General features: G+C 32.5%; 1 protein-coding gene across 2 annotated transcripts; it reads left to right on the plus strand.

The window, feature by feature from the left end:
- Positions 1-11021: 11021 nt before the first annotated feature.
- On the plus strand, positions 11022-13823 carry LOC110101605 (cyclin-D3-1-like). 2 transcript variants are annotated; one of them, XM_028699047.1, is made up of 7 exons: positions 11022-11355; positions 11475-11573; positions 12072-12158; positions 12316-12414; positions 12489-12690; positions 12874-12995; positions 13090-13823. In XM_028699047.1, exons 1-7 carry the CDS (start codon positions 11194-11196, stop codon positions 13297-13299), a joined length of 981 nt encoding a protein of 326 aa, XP_028554880.1. In that variant the 5' UTR covers positions 11022-11193; the 3' UTR covers positions 13300-13823. The 2 variants fall into 2 exon arrangements, with proteins under 2 accessions (XP_028554880.1, XP_020685230.1); XM_020829571.2 differs by having other exon boundaries at positions 11025-11573.
- The last annotated feature ends 6223 nt before the right edge of the window (positions 13824-20046 follow it).

Below are 20046 nucleotides of genomic sequence, written 5' to 3' on the forward strand. Positions count from 1 at the left end.
CACCAAGATTGCCAACTCAAGGCCAAACCGGGGTTAAGCAGAATTGCCTCATCATAGTTCATAAATCATTAGAAAAGTCAAACCAATCACATCATGAATCACATTTATTTTTCTTAGATTTATTTTTAGATCTTTTTCCAGCACCGATTGAAACAACATGATCAACTACTCGGCTTGCCATAAAATTATATATATCTTGCGAATCTTGAAATTCATTTTCAATCTCATCAACATCGCCATCAGACACATTCAACCAATCAGTATGATCCACACATAATTTACTCACCGATAACGTCAAATGGGCTTTCAACTCCACATTGGACACAACCAAAATAGGAATATCAACAATAGTTTTCGGCATAACCAAGTTAACTGAATGACTACCTGCATCACCGACCACATAATCCAAACAATTTCTTCATCAACATCAACATTAATAGGAGAAGGAATCGGGGTAGAGACATGATTCTCTAAGCAAATAGGGCTCATGTCACCCACAATAGAATCATTGCCCACATTCCACAAATTGTTACAAGTCCCATCCTTAAGATCACTAGAAACCACACTGGCTACAAGATTACAAACACCTTCATCAATCACATTCCCATTAAACAAAGCAATAGGGCCCACAGAGGCCAAAGCCATAGGTCCATCATCACAGCCAATACATATTAGAGCAATATTGAAAGACTAACATCCCTCCGACCTCCTCATTAACAACCAATGAAGAAACCACCATAGTATTACTATTAGCAACAATAGACGAAGTCACTGGTAGAACAATAGTAGATAGGTTTCGGTCTAGATCAGCAACCACAAGGGAAAATACTCCAATAGCCGCCCCCCTCCACAGGCATAATAGAAGTAACATTAGGAATGACCACATTTATCCCAACCAACTCACACTGGACAAAAGAGGGATGAGCCTTGCTAAGGATAGGAACGGGTTTAGCAACAAGATTAAGTTGAGGATGTAAAATACGGCATTCATTTTTCAAATGACATAAAGAATTACAGTGCACACAATAATGAGGGAGATTATCCAAAATCACCGACTGAATGTAACCGGAATTAGTCGAACCACCCAAATCTTATCCAAGAGTTTTTTTGAGACATCCAACTCTACAAGGATGCGAGCAACAGATGGGCGGGAACCAGAAGATGTTGTAGTATCTATTTTTAAAGTCCGATCGAACAAGGAACCCAACCCAAAGAGGATTCATGTGGGGAGAAAAGATGAGGCCGAAGGTAAGGAAGTGAAATCCATATGGGAACGATAGGAGAATCAACCTCAATGTCCAAAGTCGAGGTCCATTTCACAACTTTCATAAAATAATTACTCACAAAATAAGATCGATGAGAGAAGATCATACAGTAATCAAAATCGTTGACAAGCTTGATCAATACATTTCCAGGGTTGAGAATAGTGACCGAGCAATCAACATTAAGCTTTAGATTGAAAAATTTTTTCCTGATGGCATCAATGGAAGGCCTCCGGACAGGAAACTTGTCTACTAAAGCAAATTCAAAAGGAGCATGGAGCAATTTAATTTCATCCTTCGAAATCAATAACTATGACAACCCACAGTGAGAATAAATTCTCAAATCGGGAAAAGGGACATAACAATTAGATGTCCAAACAAAGCATCTTTAAACGAAAGAGCAGAATAATAACCGTGCAAAAACCTTGGGTCGCAAAGCCGGGAAGACGACATCAAGCCAAAAAACAAAACAAGAAGAACACCTTAAAAAAAGTTCTAGAGAAGGACTTCCCTGAGGCGAAAAATGCGACGGAGGCCACCCACACATCAGCGAATGGCACTGGCAAGGAGAAAAAACCATAGCATAGCATCTTCCTCTGGGGATTCTTATTCTATTTTACATTTTATTATGTTTATAAATATATGCATCATAAAACACTTTTATGGGCGAATAAAAGTTTTCTTTGATGCATACAACACAATGGAGAAAAAGGATTTTTGTAGCTGATTACTTATATTGGGATAAAGACTTGATGTTGTTGTTGTAAAAATCATTCTTTTTATTTTGGCATTTTAATCTTTCATTAAGTATGAAACTTGAAGTATTTTCAAAGAGGCCATCCCTTTGTTAAGTTAAAAGATGAAGCTTTCTTCTAACTGCTATTCTAGCTCTTTATTCTCTCTCATTATCTTCTTCCCTATGTTTATTGTAATTGGTTAAAAGTGATTGAATTGTTGGGGAGGTGAGGAGCAAACACCACAATGACGAAACAAGCAAGAAAGTAAAAGGAGCGGAAAAAAATAAAGGACACCAAGATTTAACGTGAAAAAACTCAAAATATGGAAAAAAAAATCACGGAGTCACACCACACCAAGAAATCCACTACAAAAGTTTGGAGAAATAAGTACAAATCTCTCTTTTCTCTCACTCTCTCATTGCTTCTCTTCTCACATGCATTGTTTTTAATGTCTACACACTCAAAATATAAGAGAAAGCCAATTAAAATAATCTCAAGAGACATGGACACAACCCTTAAGAAAAACGAAAAATAAAATCATCCAATCTGTCTCACAGAGCTGCGGTGCAAGTTTGGAGCACTGCGGCTCTGAAGCCTCTATCTTGCACTACTGCAGCACCGTATCTATACCGCTACGGCGTTTTGCTATCTGTTATTTAGCACTATGCGCTTGAGAACACAGTGCCGAGGTGTTGTACGGAAATAAAGTTTGATTGAGATCTGAGGCAATAGAACAATCCAATTTGACCGACACAATCGAATTTCACACATAACATGAATTTCATCATATTAACTAAAATATGATTTTCTTTCTTTTGCATAAAATTTCAATCATTCGTGGCTTATGGTATTTTTAACTTTCTTGTCATTAATTTATAGCATAAAGAAAAAAAAATCTTCCAACTAAATTAGATTTTACCATTGTCAATTCTCATTGAAATTAACAAATAATAATTTAAAGATTAATAACAACTTGATTTCCCATAAAATTTGCATATTTATGGCATATATAGTAGATGTGCATTAAAAATCTTAAACCCTAAAATGCCATACGTCAATGTATCATAGCATGTTACAATTTATCCTTAAACATATCTTATAATGTTCTAAGAAATCAAGAAAAACTATCAAGATTGAGCATTCACAAGCATAAAATATTCAAATCATATTCCAAGAAAATAGGTGTGTTCAAAACAACAAACTAGTTGAAGGACATAACTACAAAGAAGCTAATCAAGAAAGCAACATTTTTACGATGAATTATTCTGTGTGGATACCGGATGGAAAGAACCGTCCGATTTGTTTATGTGAACAATAGCTGTACTTTTACTGTTCATGCTGCGCTTTTACTATTTACATAGACAAAATCGAATGATTCTTTCTGTCCGCTATCCGCACAGAATAATCTCTCCATTTTGACACCCTCTTAATGAGGCTTCTTTGAATTATTTTTATTTAATCATTCTCCACAGTCAGCTGTCTAATAAGAAAGCTCAAAATAAATCTGCAGCTGCAAGCTGACAGCCAATGATACTAATGGCAAATTTGGCGCATTGTAAGGAGCAGAAGGCTTACTGTTCATTTCGTGAAGGACTTTATCAGAACTTATACGTACATTCATAACTTCTACTGTTATTGATCACCAAAGACAATAATGGGACACAAATATTAATGTAATTTGAATTCAATGGCTTGACGCTGAAAGGGCTCAGAATTCTATATTTATATGTACAATTTTACATTGCATATCCGAGTTTACAATACTTTTATAACTTTCATGATGAAAATAATATAATGTTTGTATCATTAAAATACAAAATGATGAAATTTTTGCATGTGAGCTTAACAATTTATAGAATATTACAATTTGGTCCACAATGTTTAAGTTAATTATTTGTAGTGTCATCTTATTTTACAAGAGAGGTGCTAAATTATTTCTTAAAACAAAAATTATTATTTATTTAAAAAATAATATTTTAAATTCCACAACTCTTTAAATATCTAAGGCCTCGCTTGAGACGATTTTCGTATTATTTTATTTTCAATATCACTTTCACAATTTCTATTTGACTATTTTTTTTAAAATTATATACTAAAAATCTGCTTTTAAAAAAATATTTTTCTTATAATAATTTTACAGTCCACTTAAAAAAAAAATTATAGCCTTCCCAAATGGATCCTAAATTAGTGTGCCATAAAAAAAAATCATCCAACTATGGTAGTAGTATTAGCATTGTTGAATGGGAATTTTTATTGCGTCCTCCCACCTGACGTAGAGATACGTCCTCCCAGAGTTAAAATCGTGCTAAAAAATGAGAAATACCGAGCAATACCAAACAATAACGAGGAATATCATCATGTGAAGACCAATACCGAGTTATACCGAGCAATACCGAGCAATAAATAAAAAAACCTAGTTTTTCCTAGAAAAAACTCGGTATTTTTTTGTATTGCTCGGTATTGGTCTTCACATGATGATATTCCTCGTTATTATCAAATAATACGTAGCAATACCGAGCAAAAACCGAGTTTTTTGGCGGTGGGAGGACGTATCTCTACGTCAGGTGGGAGGACTCAATAAAAATTCGTTGAATGGACAGCATTTTTTTGCAGAATTTTATTTAATTTGTTTTTCTAAGCTTTGCAGGTTGATCATGAAACAGTGATGCTTCACATGATTTTTCACTGAGGTGCTTTACAACTGCTGGATTTTTTTTCCTATGTGTATATATATTCCTTCTCTTAAAAAAAAAAAAATTCTAAAACATTTTATTAATTAGAAATATGACATAATATAGTTATAGATAAATAAGTATGAGTATATTTATAAATAATGATGACAAAATTTATTTATATATGTAATTTATTAATGTAGAAAATAAATGAGGGTTTATTGATTTTAAAATTAGGGACCATATCATTTAAGCTTGAGCTTTTTTTATAATTTCACATCTCTAATTGAAATATTTTCCTAATGTTAATGGATAATGATTAATACTCAACAAATGCATTAAGAATGATGAATAATATATGTGCTTTGGAGGTGATAATAGAATTAGAGTTTTTTAGTTGTTTGAAGTTAGAAATCATGTTCTAAAAGTAATGAAATTTGTTAAATTTATCATTTAATTGATGAATGTAGTTAGACATTAATATTAATTTTAAATTTTACAAATCTTCTTAAAACAATTTTAGAGGTGAGGATTTAAGCTTCAAATTGAAGTTAAAAGAGAATTAAAATCTAACTTTTTGTAAAGCTATTGCATGATTCCTCAATGAATTTTCTCCTCATTAAAAATTATTAGGGGAAACTCGCTTTCAAACGGATTTATATATGCCTCCCTTATTATTGGATAGAAGTTAGTAAAAAGTAAATATCAAATAATTATCATGCCTCACTTATTTTTGGATGAAAGTTAATATTAATTAGAGTTGTTGGTGGAGGTTGCAAAAATCTCATTTGATCATACATGACATTGTGGAAATGGTGTTGTAATTGTAACTAAAATGGTGGATTGTTGGACTACATTATTATTTTTGTTGGGTAATCAATGCTATTCTTGAGTATGGAGTTACTCATTACTTAGGAACCATCCAAAGATCCCTCAGCACTTTGGCTCTTGAATGTTTTTTTTCTAATCATTTCATTCCGAGAAGGGGCAGATCCAAAATGCCAAAAATACCTAAAATATTTCAAAATTTCCCCTGTTAATATTAATTATTTTTTTTTTAGGGTGGGCATTTGCCCACCTAAGCATGTGGTGGATCCGCCCATGATTCCAAGCACTTGGTTTAGGGGGTGTCAAAATAAGGTTTCGGGTCAAGTTCGGGTCAAATCTGGAACTAACTTAGGTTCAAACAGGCCCTATCCTGACCCGGGTATGTAAACGGGTCAAAATTTAAGACTCAGACCCAACTTGTCGAGTTATCGGGTTGACCTAACCCGACTTGATTTTGTAAACCTGGGATAGCCGTGAGGGGCGGCGGATGTGCGGCTGTGCGGAACAGTCGAACGGTCAGACGACGGGTTCGCGTTGACAGAGGATACCAACGCCAGTGAGGTGAGTCAGATGATGTGAGACGCCGAATGCGACACGCGGGGTAGCACGGGTAGACACACGACATGATCTGCTGGGATGCTCGGGCAGACGCGCTACGCGACATGCGGGGTAGTGCTGGTAGGCGCGACGGGAGGGCAGCTCAGTCATCTCGTTTTAAACGGGTTAACGCGGATTGAGTTTAGGTTTTTGGGTCAACCCGAACCCGACCCAATTTTTCAAACGGGTCAAATCTGGGAACCTGAACCTAGCCCGTTTGCGAAACAGGTTGACCTAACCCAAAATTTTTGGGTTGGGTTCGAGTCAGATTTTCGGGTTGTGTCAAATATTTACACCCCTATTTTGGGCATTATTATGAGTTCTCTTACGTGTTTCTCTCAATCATCATTGATTATCCTTTTTAATCAAATTTAATAAACTCCTAATCAATCAAACAAGACAATTAATTATAGTCTAGGCTTTATGGGAAACCCCCAAGGTTCATAGTTTATTAGTGAGCATATTAAATTGAAGTGAGGATAAGTGATAGAGTTCATAATGTTCAAGAGGTTCTATTTTAATCCTAGTTGGTTCAACTAGAGTTTTGGCATTTTGAGTCATCTTAAAGTCTTTTAGAAGCCCATCTAAGATTCATCAAGATATGATTTGATGCACAATTAAATAATATCTAAATAAAAAAATCAAGCATATATAACCAAAGTTTAGTAAGGCTATGTCTAATCTAAGGCTTTCAATAATAGCTAAGCTATGAGCAATTTGTGTATGATTTAATTATCAACAAAAAAAGTTGCTGACATAAGATCAAGTAAGGTTTAAGTTTTGATCTGCCCTTCTTGTGTTTGAAAAAGGAAAAAAAAAAAAAAAGATTTAAAACAAGTATTTAGTTTCTATTATATAGGCTGATGTTGTATATAACCAAAGTTTAGTAAGGCTATGTCTAATCTAAGGCTTTCAGTAATAGCTAAGCTCTGAGCAATTTGTGTATGATTTAATTATTAACAAAAAAAAGCTGCTGACACAAGATCAAGTAATGTTTAAGTTTTGATCTGCCATGATTGTGTTTGAAAAAGGAAAAAAAAAAAGATTTAAAATAAGTATTTAGTTTCTATTATAGAGGCTAGTGTTGGTGAACATACATAGGGAATCAACATAGAAAAAGTTAAAGAAGAACAATGTATGAGTGGTTTGACAGTTTTTGATTACATCCACTTTGGAGCGCACCGTTTTTTGTTATACCAATAACTGAGAAAATAAAAAAGAATCCCACACCTACAATCATTCATCACCCTTTATAAGCCTCTCAAAACAATCATGCTTCTACATATAGTGGTTGATATGTTTGCCAAGCGTTACTAGTCTTGTAGAGAATGAAAAACACAATGATAAACCATCATAATATTCTATCATAGGTACCTATTATTGTGAGTCGCTTGAATTAGTCACTTAGACAAGCTACAACATGGCTGTATAGCCACCAATTGGTCCAAATGGCCCTTGTGAGAGGATGAACAATGAGGTTTGAATGAATGCAATCAGATGTTCCTAGTCAGGATATTTGAGATTCAAATTAACATGCTAGCTAGATGGTTATGATTAGGTGCAAGAAAATAGGGCATCACAAGAGCCTAGAAATTTTAATATATTTGGTTCAAATTTGTTTGAACTGATTAATCATGATGTTGACTATAATCACATAGGATATGTTGTAATAACTTAGTTTAGGAATACATGATCATTATGCTCTATGGTTTGAGACTCTAGTTTTTCGAACATAGTTTAAACCTATCAAAAAAAAAAGGTAAAAATCTCCTAAAAAAGAAAAAAAAAATGTTATATTATGTTAAAACCTTATGAAACGAGGTTATGATTGATATGAATGATCTATAGTTTGATAGAACAATCTTTACCTTTGCAAGATGATAAATTGATGTTGTAGGGTGCAAGGGACGAACAACTAGTATGATACAAACGAGATAAAGTTGAAACATGTAACTATAGCTAACAAGTTAGTCTAAGACCACCATTGAAGTTGACAATCTTGGGATATGTTTAAGAATGTGAACTATGCTACTATAGTTACTATAAGAAATGATCATGCCAATTGTCACATGACATGAAAATGAATGTTTAATTATTATGCAAATATTATGAATATTCACATAGTTTGTACGCACATGATTACATAACATGTATAACATGTTACATTAATTTTAGCATAATATTCATGCATATTGCTCTATTTTCATGTTTATATGCTAGCCATAAAATATCTTAATGTATATGCTTAATGTTTAATTCTGCTATACATATAACTTTTGTTTCAAGAAAGGAAAATGAGGTGGTGGAATAATGATTTGATAATAGTTGGATTTTGTCAATGTGTTATATAAATTTTAATGTATTATTTTAGTGGAAATTATGTCTGTGCATATTTTAAAGAGTTTAAATGATGGTATAAAGACTCATTGATGAAGGAGTTCTCGATGTAAGCTAAATGTTTTGTTCCTTCTACATAAATTTTATTGGGATGAGCACTGATCTATGAATTAATGGAAAATTTAATGATGAAGAATGTTTGAAAAAATATCATATATTGATTTGAGAGTTATATTTCACAATATGTCAACTAGGTTTAGTGTGATTTGCTTAAGTGAATAAAGTTTTGATTGTTGGGTGTGATATCTAGGACCTTATTTAGCCACTTTATCGTTGAGTTCAGGTGATGTCATCACCACTTTTAGAGGATGATCAGTTGATCATCTTTAGTGCCTCCATGACTTCCTTGCATTTTCTCATCATTATCTGCATGTCGTATCATCCCAACCTCCATGGGATGACTAATCTTGCTAGCGAAGGTGGCCCTCACAACCTTCCTATGTTGCTTCATCAATCATGACAATGTCATGCGCCTCTATGGGAGGTCCAACTCAACCCTCTTCACTGAAATCTCTAATCTTTGAGATTCACCTTGATTATCGCTTGTAGGTTATCCATCTTCATCTTTGGAAGATGACTATTGCCACCAGCTCTATTCACTCAATCGTCTTTCTGGCGCATCACCAGAAAGACAATTCCAATCTCATAAGTTTCATATTTTATCTCTTTCTTTTAAGTATTTCATGTGCAAAATTCACGCTCCTACTTTCTCCTTATTCACTTCTCTAATTATGTGCGTGAATCACCATTTATAACTAAAATGATTATATACTCTCAACCAAATTTAAACAAAATATTTATCACACTGAATATTTTACTCGGTTATAATATATTTTACTCAGATATAAATTCATAATCTCTAATGTGAAAAAGATTTATCATATGGCTTTTTATAGTATCAACTATTAAATTTGAATATGATCCTAAGACTTGCTATAAAAGCAATTTAAATCATTCTATTTTAAGTATAAATTTATTCAGCAAGTATAATATGATTCGATATCGAATTAGGAAATCAAATAAAAAATTATTTGATACCATAAAAAAAAAAGAACTAAATATAAATAAGTAAAGCAGGCGAGCAAGAAATTATAATAAAGAGACTTCACTGTAACTTCGGAAGTGGAGAAAAGAAACGGCAGGCCAAAACGCAGGCGAACGGCCCAAACCTGCTGTTTTAAATTAAAAAATTGGGGCCGTGCAAGGCTATTTACTATTTATTTCACCCAAAAAAATTATAAAAAAAAAACATTGTAATTTATTTAAATAAAAGTATCTAAATGATTAAATGAAAATACAAACTAAAGGACTGTTTTTATATAGTTTTTTCAATGATCTGATTTTAACATAACAAATATAATTTTATTTTACTATTTTTTTCTTATTATTTTTCAATATTTTTTAGAAATTTATATGATGAAAAATTATTTTTATGATTAGAATATCTAAGATGTTTTGTTCACAATAATTTACAATCAATTTTATAAAAAGTTGCACATGTTTCAAAAATATTCTAAGTACTTGTTTGAGACAGCTGTAGCTTTTTACAAAAATGATTGTAAAAATATTATAGAGAAAATAATATTTTTGAAAGCTGTAGTAGAAAGCAATTTCTTGGCATAAGCATTTCTAGAAAATAGTAAAAAAATAATAATCAAATAAAAATTATAGTTGTGATCTGAAAAGAAAAACAATTAGAAAGCTATCTCAAATGAAGCTTCAAGGGTTTGGGACAACTTCAGCTTTTTATAAAGTTGGTTATGAAGTTATTGTAGAGAAAACAACTTTGCTATTATGATTGCAAAAAGAAAAATATTTTTTCAATACAAATTTTTTCTGAAAAATAAGAAGAAAGTAATAGATGAATATAATTATGATTGCTATCTAAAAAATGGAGTCACAAAGCTTTCCCAAACAAATTCTAAACTTCCAAAATTTTCTCATCTAATATGATCATAACGGTCTATAATGATCATTACATTCATTTCCAATCATTCTTTCTATTTTGGGTGAAATTCCCGAAATTCAATCCATTAATAGCATAATGATATTGGAGATTTTACTATCCATCGACAAAAATGTAATAAGCAATTCGTTGAAAAAAAAAATAGAATTCTTGTAAAAAATAAGCTTCAAAATTTATTATAATTTTTTAAATAAATAAGAAAATTAATCTCTTATAACTATCATATTATTATAGGTTTGATCACGAAAATATATTATCATAATTTTTTTTAAAAAGTTAATAGAAAAATATAGTCAAATATAAATGCATCAGCAATCTTTAAAATAAAATAAAATAATCTCAAATTCAACTTAAATTAATAGTCAGAACAAGATAAGCTTTGATGATTTTTTTTTAATTATTAAAATGAATAATGATCGAATATTTATTTCGTCAACTTAGTAAGACAAAGTTCTTATTTTTTCAATGATTATATATATATTCCTCCTAATTAAATGATTATAAGATGATTCAATGAGCCATTTTTGATCTAATTAATGATTAATATTGACCTCTTTTTTCATCCTCTCGCCCTAAATACTCTCACCATCCATCTCCTACAGCTAGCGTTCACCTTTCCCCTCTATGCAACAGTCTCTTCACTCTTCTTCTTTCTTCTCTCTTCTTATCTCCTGCCTTTTTTCTTGTCCGCTGAATGATCAGAGAATGGGGAAGCTCTTCTTCTCGATTTCTCCATGAAAGGAGAATCATTTGAGAAGGAAGGAGAAGAGAGCTCATCTCTGATCCAGCTACTATGGGAGTTAGCTATGACTATGCTTCGTCCATGCTCCTATGCGCTGAGGACAACAGCAGCATCCTTGATGTTGATGATGATGGTGACGAGCTTGGCATCAAAGGCAAATCTTGGGGGAGTGGGATGGGGAAGATTTATGATCAAAAGACTGTTTTTTTCCGGGATTCCTTTATGATTTTCCCATTACAAACCGAGGAATGCTTATTTGCGTTGCTGGAGAAGGAATCCGAGCATCTTCCGGCAAGAGATTATGCCAAGAGGTTGAAGAGTGGGGCATTGGACATATCTGTCAGAAAGGATGCTGTAGATTGGATTCGGAAGGTGCCATCTACCTTCTTTTATCCTTGCATTTCACCCTTTTTGATTGATCGTACTGCTGGATGTCGATTTGAAGTTTTTTTTTTCTCTTGATTTCTTTTTTTATGGAAAAGGAGATTGATCAATTTCAAATCTTCTTCATTTTCATTTAAACATATTGCAAGCTTGCTAGATGTTAGTGATTTGTTGCAGTATACTTGGTTTTTAAGTTTATTTTTGAGATTTTGCAGATCAAATAGTTCAGTGGACTAACTCTTTGAAGGCATTTGCATTTTCCCTTGATTTTGATATCAGATGTTTTTGTTTGTAACGGATGGTTTGTGTTATTTTGGTAGTATATCTGGTTATTAGTGGTAGATATGTGGATTGCTGTATTTCTTTTTTTCATCAATTAGCTTTTGATGATAAGTGGAATAATGTTTCTTTGTCTCTTCCATCTATTTATCTCTTTTTTTTCCTACATTTTTTTTGTTTGATTGAGTGAAATATTGAAGTGTGCAGGTTCATGCCTATTACAGCTTCGGACCCCTTAGTGCCTACTTATCTGTAAATTATCTGGATCGATTTCTCTGTGCGTATGAACTCCCAGTAAGAACTCTCACCAATCTTTAACTTGGACTAAAATGGAGATGCTTTCCCTTATCCATTTTTTCAGCTGAATAATATGATCCTTTTCTAGTCTTTGTTTATGAATAATCATTTGATCTTTGATTAATGAAATGTTTTTGTTGTTCTTTATGTATAGCAAGGGAAAGCTTGGATGACTCAATTGCTAGCTGTGGCCTGCCTATCTTTGGCTGCCAAGATGGAGGAAACTGAAGTTCCTCTATCCTTGGATTTACAGGTGAGGAACCATGAACTATTATTACATATTTCCCCCCCTTTTTCCATTCTAAATATTAATCTTAATTGCAATAGATAGCCAATGCCAAATATGTATTTGAGGCAAAGACTATACAGAGGATGGAGCTTCTGGTGCTGAGCACCCTCAAATGGAGGATGCAATCAGTCACACCTTTCTCATTCATAGATTATTTTCTCCACACATTTAATGATGGAAATTCCCCGAAAGAATCGGAGATCCATCGCTGTGTGGAGCTCATTTTGTGCACAGTTAAAGGTTAGTTTTGAGAATGGATAATGCCATTTTGTTCAACTTTAACTGTTCGATTCGCAGGGAATGGCATGCCTTGATGAGTAATATGATTTAGCATTTGTTCTCATAGTCAAATTCTTCACTCAAGAAAGTTAAGGCAATAAGTGATGAATTGGTATGATTGATTTATGTAAAATTCATATGCAGGAATTGCTCTGTTAGAATTCAGGCCTTCAGAGGTGGCTGCTGCAGTTGCAATGACTGCATTTAGTGATGCTCAGATATTGTGCATGGAGAATGCTTTAAATTGTTGTCCTTATGTTCAGAAGGTAAATCTGCTGCAACCTCAGTTCTTTGTATGCCTCTTAGTTAGTTTATGACCTTTTGTTTTTGTTCTAATCTGTATTTGGAATTTGGTTGCAGAAGAAAGTCATGCAATGTTATGAAGCAATACAAGAGATGAGGCTTATGGAGGAGATTTCTCCTTCAATTTCATCAGTGCCACAGAGCCCAATTGGGGTTTTGGATGCTAAATGTTTGAGCTATAAAAGTGATCAAACAATTTCTGCTTCACAGGAAAATTATCAGAACAACTCCCAAGCTGCAAAGAGGAGGAAGCTGAATAGCGCATGAGTGGTATAGTAGAGGGGACTTGAGATTTGTTCTGAACCTTTCTTTAAGAGGCTCAAATTCTTTTGAAGTATTTTTTTGTTTTGGTGGGTGGGAGTGTATTTAGTGTGGCCAGGAAAATGCTAAAGAAAGTCATGAGGAAGTTTCAGCCAAAGAGAGAGACAAAGATGGAGGGAGAGAGCGAGATATATGTTAGAAAAAAAAGAAATAAATATGTTGAGGGGTCATCAGCTCTTGATTTTATCATGAGAAACCACTTGCTGTGAAATTGTCTTTAGAGGAAGAAGGTGAGAAATACAATCAAGGAGAGAGAAACTGGCCATTTATTGTCCTTTTGTTTGTGAAAAACATTACAAAATAGCATGTTTTTAAATAGTAATGGACCGTTCAAACTAGCAGAGTAAAGAAGAGACAAACGCAAATCATACCAGGTTGTATTCTGACTAATTAGTAGTCTTATATCAATTATTCAGGATCAGATTTATGAACAGTTCTACAGTAATTCATACTGAGCATAATGTGAGGTGTTAACTTGATTTTCCACAATATCTAATCGTATTACATCTGAAATAATTTTTTCTTCAGAATATTTCACAGCAATTCTCTTTATCAAATCGGTTCTGCTGATTCTATTGTCTTGCTGATTCTCCACAACATTGCCATGTTCTAATCAAAATTTAGAATATTGACTAACATATTAAGCAATGGCCATTGATATTTGTTTGTTGGAAAGTGAATTCCCTGGAAGTTTCAGCTCTCAAGCCCCCCTAGGCATGTTTTGTACAATTTATTCCTTTTAGTTTTTACCTGTTAAATCAATGACCTTTACCAATAGATAAGGCCATCAGAAAGGAAAAATTATTCTGTGCGGACACCGGACACAACTGAAGTCCGGAGCCCAATGAAAATGTGTCATATCATCTGGTACCAAGCAGTACCGAGCTACATTACCGAGTAGTATCGAGTGACGTGACATATTTTCATTGGGTTCTGGACGACATACAAAAGAAGGGTTGGGGCTAGATTTTTTTTGGAGGATATCAAGCAAATAAATTATAATTTAGTTAGAAATTAGTAGTTGATTCACATGATCAAATTCGGCCTATTGTAGTCGAGATTTGAGTCCTCGACCATGGGGCTATGGTTAGCTTGGTTGAATGTGGGCTAAAATCACGGAGACTTGAGTCGCTGATCATAGGGCTATGGTTCACCCACCATCTCAAAAAAGTCTAAACTGAAAGATTTGTTCATTATGCATCAAGACACTAATTGCTTTTCTTAGTTAAAAAAGTCCAAGTTGAAAGAGAAGTTAGGTAAGGAAACAGATGCTTATATGAAAATTTATAGCAAAACTCTCAAGCTTTGCTGATTGCTTTCCTTTCTTTTTGAAAGGCTCCACTAAATTCTCTATGTAAGGGCTTGGTTTCTAGGCCACTAACCCTTTACTAGGGCTTTGCAGTGCTTACATAAAGAATTGTTGCCTTAAGGGGACATTTCTATGGCAGAGTCACAGTGAGGGGGCCTGGTTTGACTGGTTTTTTTCTGTTTGGGTCCAAGGAGATGAGCCGAACCCGGTCTAAGTTTTTTGTCATGGTCCATGCTGCTGTGGGCCCGAGTTGGGTTTCCTTGGTTGTTTCCCTAGCATGTTGGAGCCCTATGACTTGATATCATATTGAAAGGAGAATCAGGTGAAGTAGCTTTATAGGGTTTGAGAAAAAGAAAAAAATTTGTGTGCATTTCTATGTGAAGCTTTAATCATAAAAAATTAAAAGTGTGAGGCCTCATTTCTTTTTTATTGGATCTGGTTCATATGTGAGAATGTAAAGAGAGCAATGGAGAAAGAAATCCTTCGTTCATTTTGACTTGTGGGACTCTTTGGTTTATTGAAGGGGTTGGGATTGTAGTAGGTGGGGATTAATTGTCTTACTATTATTTGATTGCGGGGCTTGGAGATAGAAAGAGAAATTGGGGGATTGTTTAGATGAAATTATTTAGGGTGAGTTACATATCAATGATCATATAATTTATTTGAATTGAAAACATCTAAAATTAAATTCATGATCATATGAACTTTAATTTTAGTTAACTTATATTGTCTTGATAAGATGGACTCCAAGACATCAAAAGTTGTCCAACTTGAGTTTGAATGAGTCTAAATCAAACACTTAAAACATAATTGAAAATTTTAGAATATTAATTGAATGATCAAATGTTCTTTGAATTTTGTATTTTATAGTCAAATCGAGCATCTTAATGAGAGAAATCTCGCGAGCCTAAGTTGGCTCAATTCTGATAGCATTAAATACTTAAATGCCAAACAAATCCTCTATGATTAAGAGAATCAATACGGACTACTTTATGAAGTGTTTTAGAATTTCTCCATATTTACAAGGCATGTTTCTCTGCCCTCACTCTTTATATGAAGAAAAAGTTCGAAGCTTGAGCTTGGACTTGGGCTTCAAATTTGAGAAGCTTAGAGATTGTAAAAATCTAATAGCTTCGCTATAGCACAACAGTTGGACCGCTGTCGGACAATCGCCTAACCACAACTATCAAAGCACCAACCAGTTGCCTTTATTGAACCACCGCCCAACCACCACTATCGAAATACCCCCACCCCTGCTAAATCGCTATCATTGAAGCATCGCATGGTTGCCACAGTCAGAACATTGTCCAACCTTCAACCGTTGTCACCTAACTACAAGTTGTTGACAATTATCGCCCGATCACGATCCGTCAACCACCATAGCTCGAGTATGATCATTATACTACCATCACCCGACTATATTCCTCTGACCGATGCTGTTCGACTATGATTCTCTGACCACCATCGTCCTACCATGGTCCTTCAACCTACATTACCCGACTATTATAAAAACTCTTGTGTCTCTTACAATTTTTGTATTCCTATGTTATCCCTTCGTGTGTGTTAAATTTTCATACAAATGCTAAACAGACACACGGGTAAGTCATTCTTGTAAAAGCATTAGATGCGAAATAGTTCAGCTGCCGTTTATATAATATTTTTTTATAAGGAAAATTCGGAGGACTTTGATGGAATATCCGACATTATTTTTTAAGTGATATAAAAGTGTTGTTTTATCTTTATACAATTTGGGTCAATATGACATTGACAACAAATTATTTATTACTAGTCCGGCATTTGAACAAAGATTGTTTTATATTCATTAATTAAATATTTTAATAGCTAATACAATGTCTAATTATTGTTAATTATCTTAATAATCTCATTCAAAATACAGCAAAGTAGATTTATAACTTAGACTAAAATGAAATCAATGGATTAATAAAATAAAATGTGATCAATCATAAAATTTTAGAGCAATTCATCCTAATTTATGACATAATTCATTAAATATTTTTGTCTCAAACGAATGGCTTACTATAATATAAAAGTTTGAATATAAATTTAAGCATTTTTAACAGCTTCTTTTAAATCAAGTGTGTTAATATATTGTTAAGTGTATTTTATATTAATATTTTTTAAGCGAGCTAACTTGTAAGCTAATAAGTCAAGTCAGGACTAGCTAAGACTTGGCTCATCAGCTTTTCGAACTCAGCTTGCAAGACATTTATTGAGTCGAGCTCAACCAAGCTTATTAGTTGGCTTGGCTCACTTACACCCCTAATTGAGAAGATTGAAGAATTATATTTTATATATTGCTTTAGCTTTAACGGTTCTTCTGTATTATATATAAATGTTTAAACATAGAAAGAAAGGATGGGGCCGTATAGATTCCCCGTATAGATTCCAAGTTACAACATTGATTATAGCTTCAATTGAGACAATTTTCTGACTGTTTTCTAAAGTAACTTCTAAATACAAAATTTTGAATTCAAATAATTTTTGTGCTAGGAAGCTGCTTTTTAAAAAGCAATAAAAAAGTTGTCATATACGAAGCTTATAATTCATTATCATCATAGTTAAATGAAATTGTTTGAACATTCTACTACTTAAAATAAAATAATATTCACCCTCAATGAAGAAACAATATTGAAGAAACCCATTCTCCAACTAGATGCCTAAGTTTAGTATTATTACTTTTATATAATGAAAGAGTCATGATCACAATCTTCTTAGAGTTTGTTTGACATTATTGCAGTTTTTTTATAAAGGTGGCTATAAAACTATAGAGAAAATAACATTTTTTTTAAAGCTGCTGTTTAAAGCAGCTTTCTAGTACAATTTTTTTAAAAAAAATATATAGAAAAAGCAGTAGCAAAAAAAAAAGAAAAACAAATGTAGTTACAGTCTGAAAAATAAAGCAATAAGAAAGTTGTCTCAAATGAAGCCTTTGTCAATTACTTGGTGATAAGTATAAATAAAATATTATTTTATGTGTTATATTTATAGTGAAAATGTATTTTTTTTAATTGTGTTGTGCAGAAAAAATACAAAAAAGACTCAAAATTCTAAGTCTCATCTAGCATCGCGACATCGCTTAGGACAAATCAACGCCGCAATATCATCAAAAGAATCGCTAGAGCGCCACAACATTCACATGACAGTGCTAACTTCTCTATTGGACAATACCGAGACATCAAAATGGATAGCTTTGCAGCGTCATACTCTGTCTTCAAGTGTCGCAACATCATAGTCTATCACGCATTGATGCTAAAATTGTCATTCTGACACTGCAGTGTTTGAAAGTTAGCAGCGCTGCGATGTAGCAGTCAGAACTTTCAAAGCACATGACATGTCAATGAAACGATTATACTATTCACTAAGTAAATGATCCACGTTAGCAAGCGCCACGGAGCAACCGAAATAATAGCACACCAGCATTAGTTCATTTGTTGGGGGCAGCGACGCTGACTTTTCAAGCATAGCAGCGCCAGTTGCCTACTTTATATTTTCCTATAAATAGTCATTGCATTATATTTGTAAGGGAGTTCAGTCATTGTTTAATTTCAATACATTTCAGAGTACTTCTTTGAATCTCTCTTAGGGTGACAACTAAGAAAATTTAGAGAATTACTTGATACAATCATTAGGGTGTTTAGTTTGTGTTTTGTTTGAGTAACTTCATACATTAAGGAATAAGGAGTATATATGAGATATATTGATCCTTTATGGTGATATAATTCTCTTATATTAACATTATTCTATGTTTTTAATAAAAATGAGTTTTCTTATATTCTATGTATTCAAGAAACTAAATAAGTTGAAGAGAAGACTAAAGAAATTGATAGTTTAGAATTTAAGCTATAGTATTCAAGTAAGAGTCATAAAAAATGTAGTAGTTTGATTATATATAAGAGTTTGAAGGATAATATGATAGAAATTAATAGAATTGTAGATATAATTAATTATTATTGATGCTAAAATTATTAATATCATAAATGCTTATGCTCATCAAAAAGGTTTGGATCGATATGTGTTTAAAATTAAAATTTTGGAATGACTTAGAAGAATTAATACAAAAGATGTCTTTTGAAAAAATATTATTTTAAAAAGATTTAATTGAACATATTGATATAAAGATATGAGATTTTAAAAATATTCATAATGGTTATGAGTTTAAAATAAATAATGAAGGTGATAGGACTATATTAAAATTTTCTCTATCTTATGATTTTTTAATTGCTAACACATTATTTAAGAAAAGAGATGAGCATCTCATCACTTACAAGAATGAGTATAATAAAACATAGATTGATTATTTTTTTATAAGAAAAATAAATAGTTTAAATTGCAAAGATTATAAAATTATTTCAAGTAAAAATTTATGTACTCAGCATCACTTATTAGATTTGGACTTTAAGATGAAGGGGCAGAATACAAAAAATAAAATAAAAATATTATTCTTGGTTTAGATGGGGACATTTAATTAACACAAACAAAAATATTTTTGACAGGAAGATTCTAGATTTTAAGATTCAAACTATATATGAGAAAGTTAATGTTATGTGGAAAAATAGTTAATTATATTAAGTATGTTGCAAAGGATGTGCTTGAGTATTAAAAAAAACTCCTAATATTAAAAATAGTAAGTAATGGAATCAAATTGTGCAAGAAAAGATCAAACATAATAATCTTTGTTATGAAAATTCATTTAGATGTAAAAACAAAATAATTGAAAAATATATAAAGAGGCTTGTAAGAAGTCTAAAAAATTAATTTGTGATGTAAAAAATTTAGATTTTAATGATTTATATAATAGATTAATGCTAAGGAGGGTGAAATATGTATGTATAGATTAGCCAAGCAAAGAGTTATGAGAAATAAAGATCTGGCTCCAGTGAAATGAATATAAAAAAGTGCTTTTATCAGAAGAGGATATTCAATAAAGATAGATGAGATATTTTTATTAGTTTTTCATAGAATATTGTGAGAATATAATTGACTTTAGTGACCTTAGCGCCCTAAATAAAAATAGATATTTTTATTTTTTATCGACGAATTAGTAAAACCAAAAATAAAGAGGCATTAAAAGCAAATTAAATGAAGTGTGGAAAAGCTGTTGGACCTTGGTGATAATTCATAAGAGGTGTGGAAATGCTTAAGTGATGAAGAAAATTTATGGCTTATGAAACTTTTAAATATTATATTGAAACCTAAAAAGATGTCAAATGAGTGAGGAAGGAGTATATTGATTCCTATTTTAAAGAATTAATGTGACGCACAAGAGTGTGTGTTATTATAAATGAATTAAGTTAATGTGTCATGCTTTAAAACTTTGGGAGAGAGTTGTTGAGCATAGATTACGACATTGTACTAATGTTTCT

This window comes from Dendrobium catenatum, unplaced genomic scaffold, assembly GCF_001605985.2.
Source record: "Dendrobium catenatum unplaced genomic scaffold, ASM160598v2 fragScaff_scaffold_1209, whole genome shotgun sequence".
NCBI classification, from domain to species: Eukaryota; Viridiplantae; Streptophyta; class Magnoliopsida; order Asparagales; family Orchidaceae; genus Dendrobium; species Dendrobium catenatum.